General features: G+C 38.9%; 1 protein-coding gene across 8 annotated transcripts in view; it reads left to right on the plus strand.

The window, feature by feature from the left end:
• Window positions 1-18,708, plus strand: part of kmr (pleckstrin homology domain-containing family A member kramer) — an 89,996-nt gene that overhangs the window by 69,196 nt on the left and 2,092 nt on the right. For 2 of the 8 annotated variants that reach the window (XM_028320837.1, XM_028320839.1), the window contains 9 exons: window positions 823-2,096; window positions 2,302-2,509; window positions 2,654-2,699; window positions 2,944-3,029; window positions 3,124-3,946; window positions 4,039-4,746; window positions 4,824-5,019; window positions 5,785-9,160; window positions 9,462-9,552. In XM_028320837.1, the coding sequence (XP_028176638.1) occupies window positions 823-2,096; window positions 2,302-2,509; window positions 2,654-2,699; window positions 2,944-3,029; window positions 3,124-3,946; window positions 4,039-4,746; window positions 4,824-5,019; window positions 5,785-9,134 (6,691 nt within the window). In that variant the 3' untranslated portion in view covers window positions 9,135-9,160; window positions 9,462-9,552. Of the gene's footprint in view, window positions 1-822; window positions 2,097-2,301; window positions 2,510-2,653; window positions 2,700-2,943; window positions 3,030-3,123; window positions 3,947-4,038; window positions 4,747-4,823; window positions 5,020-5,784; window positions 9,161-9,461; window positions 9,692-9,831; window positions 9,955-10,084; window positions 10,256-10,458; window positions 10,704-10,879; window positions 11,038-11,999; window positions 12,143-12,770; window positions 12,892-13,449; window positions 13,573-13,990; window positions 14,213-14,450; window positions 15,164-15,503; window positions 15,684-16,184; window positions 16,281-17,364; window positions 17,462-18,309; window positions 18,508-18,708 lie in introns of those variants that run through there. The other 6 variants (XR_003656860.1, XM_028320840.1, XM_028320841.1 and 3 more) reach the window with 6 other exon arrangements.

Below are 18,708 nucleotides of genomic sequence, written 5' to 3' on the forward strand. Positions count from 1 at the left end.
ATTTATTTTCCACCTACGTATGTTAACTTGTTTACTATTTATAGAAATCTATGCGTTTCTCATGGAATAGTTTTGCAAATGACTCGTATCTATTTCCAAGAAAAAGGACGAAGCACACTTTAAGGGTTTCACACGGCGCTCGCAACACTTTATTTGTTGTTGCACGTGGGAAAACAGCTACTTGCATGACCACAATCGGAGCATCAACTTTATAATTTATGGGGTTGAAAATGCTCAGCTCCTTTGTTAGTTTTGCTGTGAAATACTATGTGAATTTATTTTAAAATCAACCAGAATAATTTAAACTTTAATTCCTAAGAGATTGATCTCTCGCTGCAATGTACTATTTTAACCATAAACGAATTACAGCTGCATATATTTTTACGAATATGATGGTAACCATATAAAATTGTTCACACACTGAAAGCCACTTATCAAAGTGCATGCTTGTTTGCCAAAAGCATGGAATCATAATTATTTACACTTCATGCTCAAGAATGGATTAATAAAACGATTAGCCTTCAAAGTATTAAAATAAAAATACTCGTTTTAAATGAAAACAGGATTGCAACAATATGAAAACTAGCTACGGATACTTCACTACGCATAAGAATCGTTACGTGACAGTGCGCAATAGAGTCTGAACGACTTCTCCAAACACGCACCTTATCGCTCGACGACGATAAACCGTCTTCGATTAAGCAACTCCAATTGAATTGTTTTGGTCTACCTATATGTTATCGGACACGCTGTCTTGAAAAATTACTAATTAACTAATCGAACGTGTAAACTAGACTCATTTTGATTTTGTCATTGTTACAGGCTTGACCCACCAGTCGTGCAGTCGCAATATCCAATGGAGAATAAAAAACAAGCCCCGGCGACCCAGCAGCCGCTCACACAACAACATCTAATGGCTCATCATGTCCATCCAGACCAGATATACGCCACTCAGAACACACAGCTCGCTGCGCACCTCACGTCCGCGCAGGCTGGCCAGATACAGCCTAATGGCGTCATGCATCAACTCCTCCAAAGTCAATACCATTCAAACATGAACGCGCGGTCGCCGCTTCTCGAAAACAGACACGACCTTTACGGCACAGGACACAACCACGAATACGCGAGGCATTATGGAGCCAACGACAATTACTACCCACAGTCGCCGCCCAGAATGGAACGCAACGAAGTGCACACAGACCACAACGTCAACCACGAACTACTACAAAACATCCCAAAAGGATACAACGCGGAGGTGTATCAGGACTATTTAAAACGTAACCCACCGAGAGATACCAATCAAATATACCAAAATCATCAACCTATGTATAGACCTAATGTAAATCAGTATGGATCTAAGCCGTATTTGCCATATTCAAGTAGAATAGGACCACAGAGTAACACAGAAATATTACGGAGACAGTATAATGAGATTCAGCAAATGAAGCTACAGCAGCAACTTCATTACCAGAATCAGGCGCAAATGCAACAACAACAGAAGTTTGCGGAGCGACAGTTGCTGCTTCAGCAAATTCACGGCGTTCAACCACCGCCCAACTTGCAAAATAGTATATATTCCGACGAATCTTACAGAGACCTAGATCGATACGGTAGTAAAAATGACTTTAAAGAATATAGCAGCCCTGATTTGCAAAAAGATATAGACAGGTATGCCAAAAATAATGAGTACAGAGACATTGAACAACAAAATAGGCATTACGCTGAATCACAGTGGCAGTCGAATCAACAGACTGATTTTAGGGAAATTGAAAGACAAAGACGACAGTCTGAAGGTGATAAAGGGAAGAGCCAGTCTCCGCCGTCAGATTTAAATAATCAAAGTCAGAAAAATAATATTGGCGTTATTTCACCTATGAAGTCCAGTGAATCGAGCTCCCCTAGTGTCAAGTCACCTTCTTCGGACAGTCGGAGAAGTAGTGGTGGAAATCAGGCACTACGTTCGCCCATTGCACAGAGGATACCTACAGCACCGGTAACGATGTCGGGTATTCTCTACAAGCAAGGTTCTGACGGACTTAAAGTTTGGAGGAAAAGATGGTTCGTGTTATCGGAGTATTGCCTATTTTATTACAAAAGTAAGTACATATTACTAAGGCTCAGTTGCATCACCTAACTTTGACCGTAATTATTACGATAACCAGTCATTTTCGTATGGAGTTTGACAGAATTTTGACGTTTGTCAAAATTAAAGTAAGATGGTGCAACCCAGCCTTAGAAAGCTTTCCAAGCAAATACTCAGCAAAAATTGCTGTGACTGACGTATAACTTTATGTTTTTCAGGTCAAGACGAAGAAAAACTTCTAGGTTCGGTGCTTCTACCATCTTACAAAGTTTCTGCTTGCACAGCGGAGGATAAAGTTTTAAGGAAATTCGCCTTCAAACTAGAGCACGCCAATATGCGGACTTACGTACTGGCTGCACCGGATCAAGAGTCCATGTTGAATTGGGTCAAATCGTTGACTATGGCCGCTCTGATGCAAAGTCCCAAGTAAGATATTTATTTATATAATCTACCTATACCTTATTATCTAGCAAAGTAGAAGGTTGATTTTATTGCACTGCACTAAATTAATATTTACATTGACTGGTACCAGTTTGTCTTGTAACTATAATTTAAACTGTTTCTTTTCAGCGAGCAACCACAAAAGCAAAGTGACCGTACAGCTGCGAAAACAGAGGTGGGTATTATTTTGTGCACGGACGTGTACACTGCAGGTGATCGACAATTAGTGCGCCAGAGCGGAACCAAGGACAGCGATTACACAGTCGTTATAACTGTGCATAATAGTCTGAATGTCGCCGCAAATTGATAGCGTCATTTACATCCATATACATCTACGATCTGCATGCTTGTAGTGATCCATTTGATAGCTTGTTTATCAAGTAAATTATAAAGTTAATTGAATTATCTGATCATTTCAGGAAGGTGATGACATACCGACTTATGCTAATGCCCCACCAAAACCGAGACGGTCCAACGAAGGATACAACTCGCCCAGCCCAGACATGTAAGATGAAACAGTTTCTATTTTGTTCGTAAATAACTGTGTGCTCATTCCTGTCATATGACTAATATTTCCAAACTAATTCACAACATTACAGGTACGATCCAAATTACGATCTACTAAAAAAGCCAGCTTCATCTCACTACAGTCAAGGCCCTAACCATCCTCGTTACCAGGAGCACACAAATTATGGAAGCCCTAATCAAGAGAGCACATACACTCTTAGCCCGCAGTCACCTCCTCCTCAGCAGCCTGTGTATCAAGCGAAACGACCTTATGACTCACACAATTTATCTCTCCCTCTGACTAACTCTGCAAATGATAGACAAGATAACAATCAACCTAACACATCAAATATGTACAGATCTAATCCGCAGTCGCCTTACTTTAATAATAGGACAAGAAACCAGCAGCAACAACAGGTACCACAAGAAATGAAACAAGATCAGATATACGACCGACAACCGCAACGCAATCCTTTCCTCCAAGACAACACGCCACAGATGGAAACACCACCTAAAGAAAATGAAGCTCAAATTAAAAATAATCGAATGCATATGGAGCAGGATAGGATGCAACAAAATTATAATAATGAAACATACGGCGAAACACGTTCTAACCAAAAGATAAATGCAGAAATGAATCCATACAACAGAGAGGTTTACGGAGAATTGAATTCAAGGCCAAATAAAGTGCAAGCTGGAATAAATGAACGGCTGCTTATTGAAAGAAGAACACCTGATGCTTATGGAAGATCTAATACTATGGCCGCTTATAATAAATCAGGCCCAAAGGTTGGAGATTATGAAGACGTCTATGGAACTTACGCTGTTGAAAATGAGTACGGAAAAGCGTATGCCAAATCGCCAAACACAACTCAGTCTAATCATCAACAATCAGCAGAATATGGCACGGCTTATGTATGTATAGTTTGAAATAAAAATATAAAAACATTTATTTCAAAAAAATATAGTCCTAATGTCAGGTGTTTAACTATTTTTTTTATTTCCAGCCCCAGGAGAAAACCTTTAGCGGCCCTGCAATTTTAAGGCGAAAGAAAATGCAATCCAGTGGAATACAACCTCCTATGCCAAGACCTCACAGCGCCGATTTCTTGGAATACGAATCCAAGAATGAAATGTTGAATAAAACGATGCCAACTCGGACTACGGCCGACCCGCCCAAGCAACCGCAACGACCTAAATCTAGTCTCGATATAAACTCGTACTACGACCCTAGTTCAGATAGATATTATTCCGAAGAGAGCTATGCAGAGAAAATGCGACAGTCCGCGCAGTATTTGCAAGCAGGAATGGCGCCAAGAAATATACAAATACCATTAGCGAAGTATGCAAGCGGGTTAGCCGAAAAGCAATTAAGCTCAGCATATTCACAGATCACTAATAACAATTACGAGCCGGAGTTTAGTGCTAACAAGGTTCCTCGCGAAAACGCTAGTTTCAGTGCAAAGTATGGAGATCTAGAAGGGCTAAATTCAAATTGGACTTTGAAAGAGAAAAATCTTGAAAACCAGAAGGAATATTTGTACAGAAGTGGAAGTGTTATGAGCGATGGTTCCAATGTTAGCGCGTATACTAAGGATATGAATCGGTTTGAACAATCAGCGGACAGTTTTATGCGTTCGGCTAGTGCACGGCTACCATCATCTGGTAATGAAAAAGAGGGCGAAAAGAAAGTTCAACAGGTAAATGATTATCCCGTAAGTGATACACATTTTATCATTATTAAGTCTACTTGTCAATTATTGGATTGAAAATAATAAAGGTTTGTTTTCAGAGAGAAGAATCAATGAAACGTTTGCTGGAGTGGAAGCAAAGAATGCTTCAGTCTCCTTTGACGAGAAAGAGCACACCAGCTACGATATCGTTGGCTCGATCTCTAAATCAAAGTCGGCAGTCCTTGAGATCGGATCAGTACAAGTCTAAAACGTATACAAATGCTTCATATAACAGTTACTCTTCGGACGATGAAGGTATGTTTGACCTAAATATGTTTCTCTTGAAATCATTGTAAAGTTTCATAGCATGAATAAAATATCGAGGATCAATAGAAATCTGAGAAAGATAAAAGAAAATTCAAGCATGATAAGATTTATATGCATGAAATATTTTATGTTTATAATTTTTTATTATATTATCCCAAAAAAAGAGAACCACATTTTTAGAGATTGTAATTTTGTTAGGTATAGATAAATATACGTATAGGATGTATTTTTTATGTTTTATATCGAGACCCTTAGTAAACTTTTTCTAATCAAAATTACCACATTTTGTTTAATTATATTAAATAAGTTTATATGTTTATTTTCATAACATTATTGTATTGATATTATCCCAAATAGAGTTTATAAGTCATGATATCTAACAAGTATTTACACTCCATTAAAATGAGTAATAATACTTTAACTATATATTTTATTTTTTCATTTATAATATTTTTAATATACCTGTCTCCATAAATACGTCCTGCAGTAGCAATATAATGACTTCGCTTTGCGGAAAGGTGCCTTCCTGCCTGCGGGGACATTGTGCCACTAACAGAATATTATATTGGTATAATAAGGTGGTGGGTTACGATAACGATTTTTGCTGGTAATAAGTAGTTTGCACTTTCTAACACTGAAGCCGAACATAAGTACTAACCAATTAAAATGTGTCTACGAATAAACCAACCAAAATTCCTCTATCAAATAATCACAAGCAAGCATAGTAATTTCGGTTTCACTTTTGCACCTCAGAGGAAACGTCGGGCACTGAACTGCAAAACCCAAGAGATATGCAGGCAGGAAGGTCCCATAGAGTGAATTTAACAAGTCCTATCATAATGTCACCTATACCCCCGCACGCACCTTGTATTGATAAGATAGATAATCGTGAAGAAAACGATGTAAATAACACTGAAAATAAAGAAAAAAGTGAAAACACTTACGAAAATTTACTTTGTACTGTATCCGTGCCAAAGATAGAACATGAGCATGAAGAGTCTATTTATGAAGAACATACATTAGAAAATAGAGACAGTGAAAATAGGTTTGAACCTGTAGCTGACCCTAGTGGGTATGAGACTCATGAAAGCGAAGCTGAATCTGAAACCCAGATGGAGTATACAGATAATGATTTAGATGAAGTTTTATCAGAATCAGATGCTGAGGCAACAACCGCACAAGGCAAAGATAATACTGATAATGTAGAAGAGCCAAAGACTAGTTCAACTGAAGACGACAATAAAGCCGAAACACCTCCAGCCAAAACTGCATGTGAAGATCACTATTTACCAATGAGCCCTCGAAAAGCTTCTGCAGTAGAGTTGGCTCACCAAATGATTCTTGAGAATCTTAGTGTATTTGATGCGACTCTACCATCAGGTTGTGATGATAACCCATACGTTGAAATGAATTTGGGCAACGAAGAAGAAGATATGCAAACATATGAAATAGTTTGTGTTAATGGAGGTAAAATAGAACCAGTGTATATGGAATTAAATAACGTGACAAGTGAAGACAGCAAGAAATCGTCTTTAAATAATTTTGCCACTGACACTGCATCCAATTTTGCAGACACCAAAGAACACACATTAAAGAGAGCTTCAAAAACAGAAAAAGTAAACAAAGAAAAATCTGACTGTTCTGATGCAGATGACGAAGCATCTAAGGACATTTCACTTGATACACCGTTTAGTAGATTCAGTATATCGGATACATTCAGACCGGCGTCGTACTATTTAGGTGGCAGTAGAAGTGTTCTAAATAGACAAAATAGTTCTGATAGTGAAATCCTTCCTCCGCCACCTATTCCAACTTCTCCACCACCTGCTGAAAAATTATCAGATGATGCGCTTTCAAAATACATATTGGATAAGTTAGATAAATCAGACATATCGAATGATAACTCAATTCTCAAAATGTTAACTACCGAAAATCAAAAAATGAACACAGTAAAAAGAAAAACCACATCTCTTATGATTTATGGAAGCCGAACATCTATACACGACACGCTTACTAGGGGAGAAAAGATCCGTAATAGCAGAGCAAGTTTGACTAATGATAGAAATAGAGTTAGTGAATCAAGTCCAAAATTATTAAGTAATTCAATACTGGAACACTATAACTCAAGCAGTATTGAAACTGACTCATTGAGAAGTTATAATGCTGATAAAGCATCTTCTCGTTTGTCTTTAGAATCAGATGTAAGCAGTAAGTTTGAAATAGCTCCATCAAATCTATCATCAGAGGTCAATAGTTTAAATGGAAGTGAAGTGGCAATTGATATTGATCTAAGACATCCATTTAACTACCGTGATCCAGAGATGATGCTCAAGAGAAGACCACTTTCAGATGATTCTTTGTTTGAACTTGCATCAGCCGAAATGCCTACACATAATGACACGAATACTAATGTTGACTTAGATAGATATTTAGATAATCTTCAACCTGGAACTAGTGAGGCGAGTAATATTAGTCAAGACAATTCTTTATTTAATGTTTCTGCTTGTGAAGTTAATAATTCATCTAAAGATAACCTATTCCGAGCAGCTCATCTTCACGCAGCTCCTTCACACATGAGGTGTTCAAGTACTCCAGTGAGCCATGCAAGTAAATTAGACATACCAAGTCGACATTCTATAGGAGCGCAGTATAGAAAATTGACAGAGCAAATACCGGGCTGTATTGGATCACAAAGTTCTTGTAGTTCAACAGGCTTGCCAAAGTCACCTATGTCGTATTACTGTAAAAGTTTTGACGAGGAAACCATGCTGAGTAAAAATTTAAACAATGATATCTTGGCTGATAAAATAAAAGAGTTTGAAAATGAAAAATTAACACTCAAAGCCGGCAATGAAACAAATACTTCTTCTACAACCACAGGCTTTCATAGCAGGGAAAGTTCTACGGAGCATAGTGCACCTTATTATTATTCGGATCTGTCCTCCCAAGAGCACATCAATGTATTGCCTACGTCTCACTACCTGAAGAATACAAATCTTCATCGCAAATTGAATAATCAAAGACGTAGAGGACCATTACACAAGAAAAATGAAATATCTCACATCCACAACCCTATTCGCAATAATCAAGTGCTATTATCGGATCGCTCCTTCGAACTAGCCGCTTCAGCGCGAAGTGTATCTGTAGAATTTTTAAGTGCAGCGGATAAAGATCCAGAAATTGACATGAAAAACATATACGAATCGACCGGAGGTAGAAGTTCAAAAATTCCTGAATCAATGAGTTTAATTTCAGGCCTAGGTTGTAAAAAAAATTCAGGAATCGGTAGTACCGCTGAATCTTCTTCACCAGATTCTACTGTTATAAATCGCAGTAGCCTCAACGCAAGCTCTTCACTCAAAATGTCTACTGCTAGTATGTCATCGCATTGTAGCGGCAACTCTTCGAATACTGTTTATTACGACGCAGAAGCTGAGGCCGGTGCATATGAAAATGTATTGTGCCAGGGAGAAAAACATTGGGATGAAGATTCTTTATGGAGGGACAACTTAAGAAGAGTATCACACAGACACGCTAGGTCAATGGATGATCTGGATGATTGTAGACACGCGCCATCGGAACCATCTATGAGTCGCGCCAGTATTGACGCGTGTGGAATGAACAGTATTAAAAGAGTCAAGAAGGAATCTAAAAATAAACCTTGTAGAAATGTAACGTATGTTAATTGTGACATTCAAAACCAAGTTTTACGCCGGCGAGAAAATAGCTCTAGTTTTCATAATATTTATTTAGAAGAAGAAGAGAAAGCCGATGATAATGATGTTTACGTAAGCCTTGCGGAAAACGCCGAGACATCATTGGAACAGTCAGATGAGGGTGTTTATGAGCAATTAACTGTAGATAATATAAGTCATTCTCTAGTCAGTGTAAGAGCGGAGAGAAAACGTAACTCTCAAGAAAGAAACAAGAAGAGATTTGAAATAGATAGGGAAAAGCTAAGGCAGTGGGATTTAATGTCAAGTGGTCTTATGAAAAGTGGGGTAGGGAGCGTGCGGGGTGCGGGTGCCGGTGTGGGCGTGGGCGATGCTCTCAGTAACATGGACAACGGGATTGACAGTGCAAGCAATGAAGGTATCCTCTAACATTCTCGTCCTGTAAGGTACACTATGTAAGTTCTATTTCTATTACAATATTCAGCAAAGCAAAGTCATTCTATTGTGTAAATAGTCATCAGAGTATGATCAAAGAATGTTTTGGTTCTATGTAGGGTTTAAACACGATAAGGTGTACCTTTGCAAGCATGTTTTATTTAACCTGCATTGTATGTAAATATTAAATGAACATCTACTAATCGCACCGAATCACACTTTATCATGTTTATACCATATTCAATGAAATTCAATACATAAACATACCTTTGGATTTTTAAAATGTGTTGCATAGGCTTAACTTTGACTCTCATTTTTTAGCTTCTATGACAATGGCAGGCACAAATATGGATCCAGGCTCAAATAATAATACAGTAAATCAGCAAACATTGTCAAAGAAAGCATTTCTCGGAAGTAACACATCAATAGGAAGGACTAATAGAGACACCAATATACCAGTACGTGCTGTGAGCCCCAGAGTGAGATGGGTGGAGGAAAAACCAATCAATGACACTTATGGGTCACAACAGATGTCTAATTCACAACAAAATGTAAGTGTCCTAATAGGTCAAAAAAGATGTTTAAGCCTTTAATCCAATTAAGCCATGTCAGACACCTATGGCGGCTTATGCCACCATAGTTGTTAGCCCACACCAAAGTAATGTATTTTAATATTAATTGTATTTTTCAGTTACATACATTAACGGCTACTGAGGACTCTTGGGCAACTGCTCGATCCCCATCTAGAGCTTCACAGCAGCCTATACGAGCTGTTAGTCCCAGAGTTCGACGGAATACTGAAAATGATGACTTGGTAAGAAAATGACGAATTTTAAAATGTGATGTTACTCGTAATATTGTTTGTTTATTGTTTATTTTAGTTTCATTTTGTATGTATATGTTTGCTTTATCATTTGTGTTGCGTTCATTTCTGTTACCATTAGCAAAGGGAGGGTCGTCGTCAAGGTGATCAGTTGAGCGAAGTCCCCACAGCTGGGGAGCTTTTGGGTCGGACTCATGAAGAGCTGGTGCTTCTTCTCATCCAGTTGAGACGACGTCATGCAGCAACCCATCGCGCTATTGAACAATGCCGTGCTCAGATCAGTAGCATAGAGGTGTTTTATTATTTTGTTTTTATGTTTCCTTATTTTGGTTTTATCATTTTTTGTCTCTATGTTTGTTAGTGTATTCTTTATGTATCATGCATTAGAATCCCTTTCTTTACTATCATTATAAAAATAGAAATCAATGACTTTCGCAGTTGAAATTACCTATGCAATATCACCGAATTTGAACCATGTTAATTTAAAAATTACAGGACAGCCTCAGCTCTCTCAAAGCAATGGAAAGAGAAGAGAACTTGCAACGCTTGGAACAACTGCGTATGCAGCTAATGGAACTGGAGCACCAATATGAGAAGAGTAAACCACTGGTTCAACTGGTGGACAACATGGTGAAGCTAGGATCGCTGTACAATCGGCCTGGTTCAACTGTAGAAAGGCTGGAGAGGAACCAGAGACTTCGGCAGAAGGTCCTAGCTGAACATGCTTTGGAACAACAACGGTAAGTTATTCTAGAACTTAACCCGGTTCACAGAACACACCACATGCTACCAAACTACATAGTTACCTAATTAAAAACCAAGTCTTATCTGTTCATTACGTAGTGGTTTTGAAAGACAATACTTTTTGCAACCAACTGTATTTCAAGTGTTGCTAACGATTTTTTTTAAATGATAGGTGGTTGGAAAGTGCTGCTGCAGGGAAGCCTTTGGAGACTGAAGCAGCAAGGGCAAGAGTGGCAGAATTGTGGGCTTTGGAGCAAGAGCTAGCAGACGAGGCGGCCATTCTGCAAGGCTTGAAGACTGATAAGGACGCTATAGAATCCTTGCTGACTGGTAAGTGAGATTTAATACACAAAAATCTTTAAACTTTAAAAGGTTAAAAGAGCCATCCATAAATAGTTTTTAAGGTTCTTTAAAAAGATGAATTGCGCTAATATTGGATGTTGTTTCATACTGCCCAAACGACTGACTTCTTTGACTGTTTAGCAAAATATATTTTTCTAATGTTGTACTTGTATTTGATAATAATTATAATCCTTGTAATTGGCACTTGCAAGAAAACTCTAATTAAGCTTTCTCGTCTGGCCTTTAGTAACTGGCTGTCCGTTATGTTGTACAAAATTAATATCCAGATAGCAACTCAAATTCCGAGTAACCTCTTTGGCAGTAGTTCAAAGCAATGTCGATTAGGTATGTGTATTTATAAGGGTTGTGTAATTGCTGTTACGAGGTGAGAGAAAAACAATATGGTTCAATTACGAGTATGTTGCTCATAAAACAGATATTTAATTGATTTACATTACGATCACTGTTAGAATTAGAAGTATTGATTTACTCTTCTGAACACCTGTATGTACTCGTACTTAGTCGTTTTATTGTTTGCCAACCTGTTCTCTTACCTCAATTTAAACAAATAAATTATACCTAACACTAAGAGTAGGCGCACACCGTTGATTTTTGGTTGGCTGATAGTTGTGCCCGATTTTAAATTGTATGAAGAATCGGCCAAATCGATTCGGCGTAGTGTGCGCACTCCCATACATGCCCATACTGATCAACTGCCCGACTAAACTATCGGCCGACGAAAAATCAACGGTGTGCGCCTACTCTAATACGAATCTTCTATCATGCGTATTCTATCGTTTGTTTATGAAGTAAAAACTGAGTGATTTTTGACCGCACTGTTTGGCGGGGCTAGATTGGTCATCATGGTTTTGATAGAGTTGCTAAAACATAAGGACATCTACTCGTAGATCCTTATCAAGATTTTATACGAATCTCTTTTGTTCTTCCAGGTGTTCGCGGCAAGCTAGACAGTGTGCCTCGAGGAGACTTACCACCCCGCGTGGTCAACCAACCACCGCCTCAGGCCCCTGGTCTCGAGGCAGAACTGGCCAGAGTGCACGCTATGCTGGCACACAATTCTAAGGTTTATAAGGTTTTCGTCTATACATGCACTTTTATTATTTTTATTTTATCTAATTTATACTTTGCAGCACCGTCTTTTAGGTGTATATTGGTAAAGCATGTAAAATTGCTGTAGACGTGACAAGCATGGTATTTACTTTATGGTGAGGGTGAAGTATTGATGTATAAATGTGTACCGTAAATACTAGAACTTATGTTTTTGTTTTTTAATAGCATGAATCTACGGTTACGATGCACGCAATTTCTTCATCATCGTAATATTACCTACCTGTACCCAATGTATGTTGTGTAGTCTTTGCTGTAACTGTAACTATGCTTGATGAAGATTTAGAAGTTCATGACTGTTACGTCACAAAAGATATTGGAATGCAGCATTTGGAAGAAAACAATGACATGTAGCATTGATACAGTTACTATAGTCCATGGTGCAATGTTTAGATCCAGTGCTTTGAGAATACTCTCTCGATTCAGACGTTCGGGGTTCAGTTCCCAGATATAGATACAAACAAAATCCGATGGCAGAATAAGTTTGACTGTACTTTAATCTCAATCTAAAATTCTGATGACATCAAGTTTTAAAGATTAATACAATTTAAATCCAAACGATAGAAGTTCTTAATTTTCCTTTTCTTGTACAGAAACTCGAGCAGACCGTGGCAGACAACGCCCGCTTGGAGCGGGAATTGCAGCAGCTACGTCGTGCTTTGCAGGCCAGGCGTGCTGCGGTCCCAGCTCATCCGACTGCTATGCTTGAAGATGGTAAGTCAATTCCAACCCCCGACATTCCTAGTCATTATTTCAGCCTGTGGTAGTCCGTTGCTGGAAGTAATCTTCTACCAAGAACGCCACAAAGCACGATCTCCTCTTCATATTCATAGAATTCTAGAAGTCTCAAATTGATGATGGAGCATCTAACTGGATTCAAAAACTTTCTGAGAACAGCCCGTTTTACGACGAACTCTTTGTTTGTATGTCGAATAAGGAAGAGCCTTTTTAGAGCTGATTCGATTTAGTGACCATTTTTGATCTAGTTTTTCTGTCTCAATAATTTTCTAAAGTCTGATATCCCAACTAATATTATAAATGCGAAAGTAACTCTGTCTGTCTGTCTGTCTGTTACCTACGCTTTCCCGCTTAAACCTCGCAACCGATTTTGATGAAATTTGGCATAGAGATAGTTTGAGTCCCGGGAAAGAACATAGGATAGTTTTTGAAACAGGGACGCGCGCGATAAAGTTTTTCTGTGACAGACAAAATTCCACGCGGGCGAAGCCGCGGGCAGAAAGCTAGTATATAATAATGTTTGTTTATTTACAGAGGTGTCCCGCGTACAACAGCTGGTGTCGGCTCTACAGCGGCAGCGACAAGAGCTCAGCCGCGCCGTGCGCCACCTCACGCAGCAGTCACACGCGCTGCAGACCACGCACGACTCCATGCCTGGTCAGTATACCTACGTCATACGAGATGTAACACCATGAGTCAATATACCGGATTTACATCGGAGGACGATCCACCGCGGTCCGCTCGCACGGGTTACGTCGTCTACAGGATCGTGCGTCTAACTTTCTTGCACGATTGGAGCGAAGTGGATCATCCATTGTGGACCCAGATATTGATCCAGCTTACTTACATAATTTAAAATCGGCCCTTTATGATACGAGTAATATTCGACTATGATTATGTCTCTCATCTTTACTGCTGGTCCATCGATTTTGTTTTCCGATAGTTCGATACGTTACATTAAGAGGTGAGTATGTGGTGATCATAAAGTTATTAGGCTGTGCCTACGTCACAAACAACGTTTATGATTTCAAATATTATGAACACAACAAACTAAAATATGGATCTTATTTTTTAGGTAAACGCCGCCCCCAGTCCTCTTGGCAAGAGACGAACCTCGACACTGGCCATACCATCGACCACGGCCAGTCGGACTATGACTACGAGATGACGGGGCCTCTATTACCACCAGGCCACTATGACCACAACATGGAGACGCCTCTGTATGTGGACACGAGGGCCGGTGGCGGTGACGTCACCTCCCCGCTGAATAGCGAGGATATGCAGCATGGTGGATTTGGTAAGTAACCGTGTCGTAAACATTTTAAATACCAACTTCGCCGCATTTCTCTTGGACACAGGTACACCAAAGAGGCCAAATACCGTTGTGTATGAGATACCGGCACAACTTATTGCCAGTACTTTTAACTTGATGTCACGATCACGGAGTGTCACGGAGAACTCACTTAATAGGGATCCCTCCCTGTATTATGTATGAACTATAAGAAAATGCTGATTCTATTCTCCTCTTTTTTTAGGAAACCTGTCCAACGTAGAGAAGCAAGAGATCAAAACGGTCCGCATAGTAAAGAGGGAGAGCGAACGTCGCCAGAGGGACAGGGAGCGGTCTCTTCAACCGATGTCTGACTGGCCGAACCACAACATCACCGCCAACCTCGACCAGTTCATCGAAGAAGAGCTAGTCACATCCTTGAACTACGCCAGAACATCTTCCGTTCCGATGAACGATTACAACAAACTCGAGGATTACTGCAACACGCAAAGGGTTCAGCAAGAACCACCGAACTACCTCCGTCTGAACGACAGAAATATGGAGCTCAGTCCCAAATACCCCTCAAGTCCTTCTCTCTCCAATTACGACTATTCCCGAGACATGTCGTCTTTAAGCAGTAGTTACCAGAAGAGTTACGATAGATCTCTCTACGATAGGACAGTGTCTTTGTCCACCCAGTACCTGAATAGCCCGACGGATAGCTCGAGGACTTTGACTAACGACCCGATGTCTAAGACCAGTAGTATAGTCAGCCTGACGAGGTCTCATATGGAGCTGTCGCCGATCTTCAAGAGTGAGGCGGCGAAGCAGATAATAACGGAGATGTCAGGGGAGCCGAAGACCGGGTCGCTGCATCGGAGGCAGGTGCCCAAGGAGAAGAGGCGCCATTACACCGCGCCTCACCATCTGAGCGCGAAGACTCTGAACGAGCTGCCGAAAGATGCATACAATCAAGACGTGAGTATTTTTTCAGTAGTGTAATGATTGGATTTTCTTATTTTCTTCTTTTTTCGGTCTTTTTAAACTTAAAAATTTCAATATCTACATTATTAAATTTGTCTAGTTTACTGTGAATCATGACTTATAAAATATTAAATTGGCTTTGTGTTCCCTCAAATGATAATCGTCCGTTTCTTAATACGTCGTATTAAGAAACGGTACCTACTCAAGCACTATAAAATTACACTCAGGAATAGATTCAAGCCTGCGATTGGTCAGAATATTAAAAGACACAGTTTTAAGTATCGATTCATAAATGAATTGTTGCAAAGCATACTCATTATTGAAATTCTCATAGAAAATGGGCCGTTCCCTCGACGACGCGGACATGGAGCGCGCGCTGCGCACTGCGCCCGCGCCCGACGTGGTCCGCTCGGCGTTGCCAGCGCAGGCCACTCGCCTCGCAGACTCCACCATCGACCAGCTGCTGGCCGCGCCGCAGAAGATACTCATCCCGGAGCGGTACATCCCCGAGAAGGTAACTAACCACTAGCGGCCGCCCGCGACTTCGTACCTACGGGTGGATCCCGTTTTACCCCCTTAGAGGTTGAATTTTGAAAAGCCCCGCCTTAATGAGCACCTACGTTCTAAAATATACCCCCACGCAAAATTTTAGACTCCTAGCACTTGTAGTTTCTGAGATTTCGTGATGAGTGAGTGAGTCAGTCAGTGACCTTTCGCTTTTATAGATATAGATTGTAGTCACATTCATCGATTAGTAATCCCGGAGAAGGTAACTTGACACACTTCCTCATCATCAGGTCATTTGCAAGCTGGAGCATGACTTTCTTACACTGGTGACAAGACGTCCGCCTTTAACGAAATCCTCGATAAGAAAGACAGTGATCATATTCTATTCTGCAAGTACTAATACGGTTCAACTTAATTATCATCATCATCTCAGTTATAGGACATAGCCTAGTCGCGTGTATTTCAAATCGCAAATAGTAAATAATATACCTAACATTACCTTTAACAGCCTCCAGAACTGTCTCCCGAAGAACAGCAGAAGCGTCAAGAAAAAGTGGAATCCATCAAGAAGATGCTCACGAGTTCCTCAGCTGATCCGAGCAAGGTAAAATTAATTTGCATGAAAAATAAATAACTAACTTAACCCTTAACTTAATCTCTTGTAACATTTCAAACCTTACAGAAGGAAAAATTATCTCCAAACGATTTTTTACATTAATTTTATTAAACGCCCATTGCGAATCAAGAATTGATTTATTAGATTAATGTAATATTATAGGTATTACGTAATTCATATTTCAAACGATCAAAAGGCATGCCATCATTTTTACTGGAAGTTTTTAAAAATTCTTACTATTTCATCACTACACTATGAAAATTATAAAACATTTTTTTTGACGTTGCTTTTCCATTGTTGAATAACATTAACATTATTTCTGTTATACTATCTGATAAGTGTACTTGCTCTGAAGTCCGTATCACGATATTACACTAAAAACTCTTTCCTATTTCAACCACAGATTATATTTTTTGATCTTTGATTGGTTAATTTCCTTTAGACAAATCACAGTCTTCATTCTATTATTACGACTATTAATTATTTCATCTTAAATCTAATCAATAAATTAGTCTATGCACTTCTCCGCTCGCTCGCTTTCGTTGTTGTCTTGAATGACTTTATCTGCATGATCATTCTCTCTTTAATATTTCTATCTTTACCTCTACTTTCTTCAGTTATCATCATTAATTTATTTAAAAATTTGTAAATTATGTGTGACCGAAAGTACAAAATCATCTCTTGACATTCATAAATATTTCACTTGAAAAACCATTAACATTGAACAAAAAAACCAAACTTTCGGTTGGACTTATTGTCATTTGATTATGAGTTTGTAGACAGAATTATCATTTCATTTATCAAAAGCATTATATCAAATACCATCTTCCATTAAATATTCTTCATGTTTATAAAGTGTTTCTGTTACCTAGTTGTTATTGTTAGAATTTATACTTTTGATAGAATGAATTTTTGATCCTAAAACTGTACAACGAAGTTCAAAATATAGTGTTAACTATAACACTCACATCCTTACCAAAATCTTACCTTAAATTCTGTGTACAAGCTCAGAGCTTCGATAGCCGCTTGAATGTTGGCTGTACATACGTTACAAGTATGCTTATGACGCTAGAGCCCGGACTGCGAAGAGAAGCGGCAGCGGGAGCACTTGCTCCAAATGAACCAGATTCTCGCCAAGCAGGTCACGGAAATGAGCAAGATCATCGCAGGTAAGCAAACGAAGAATTTCCAATTTTAAAGCTACGAATCTGAGTTTAATTTCGATTGTACGCTGATTTATCTAACTGGAACAACGTGACTGAAATTTCAAAAGCACAAAATATTAGAGTAATTAATAATTATTGATGCAAATACAAATAACCAAATAAGACGCTCTTAAAGGAAATCGGCCTTTGAAATTTATTTATAGTATGAGTAATTCAATGCATAAATTGAAAAGCTTTAAACAAACTTTGCTATTTCCAGACCTCATTCAATTTGATATCATTGGTTCAGCTGTTTATTTGATGAATGATTAATTACCCTGGGCCGAAGCAACAATTAATGGACTTTCCCAAACATCAATTAGTAAATGTTGCTTAAGTTACGGTTAAATCAATCAGCGGATGCTAAATATCTTGTAATTTCACGTATTTTGCCAGATCTTGCGATTATTCTATTAAGTAGACATAGTTCCATAATGTTGATTGCACTTTGATTTGCTACATTGAGTGTAACATCTGTTATTAGATTTGTTTTGGAATTAACTCGAGTATTTTTAACTTCACCATTTCTTTGACCATTTATCTACGTAAATTTTGCTATCACTTATATTAACTCTCATCTAAACAAGCTGACGTATTTGATGTTTAAAACACGTATTCACTTTTGTTGATGTGATTTACACTTGCTTGCTCGTTAATATCTGTGAAATTTTTGGTTTTAAGAGTTGTGTAAACTCGAAACAGCTTGAATTTTATTACTCTAACAACAGATGTGAGTTTGGCGTGACTAACACCCACGTGTGTCCGCGAATCCGCATGTAACAGTCGCTTGATGTCGTTTGTCCCGTCTACAGGAACCAACACTGAGCAAGGGCCGTCCACCGCGAACAACTGACTTACCCACACGCACACATAACTATCACACTCTAAGCACATATCACACATTATCATAGACTAAGCTATCTCCCAAAGTCGATGTTGCTGCCTGGGCGGTCCTTAGAAGACTCCTGCTATCCTGTGTTGCAGCATGATAACGTTTTTTGCATTCCGTTGTGAGTAGTCTTTTGTTTTTTTCTATTCCGCATTCTCCATCGTATTTTGTTTCACGAAAATCAAGTGTTTGAGGTCAACCTTCTTTTGTTTTACCTAAGATTTGATACTTGATTTTGGTGAAGCGCTTGATTGATGTTTTTTAACCCTTAATTTTAATAGTTTGAGTGTTGTTTGAATTAAATGTTTTGTCACTAATGTTA

The sequence above is a fragment of the Ostrinia furnacalis genome, unplaced genomic scaffold (genome assembly GCF_004193835.3).
Source record: "Ostrinia furnacalis isolate ACB-3 unplaced genomic scaffold, ASM419383v2 OfSCF7454, whole genome shotgun sequence".
Lineage (NCBI taxonomy): Eukaryota > Metazoa > Arthropoda > Insecta > Lepidoptera > Crambidae > Ostrinia > Ostrinia furnacalis.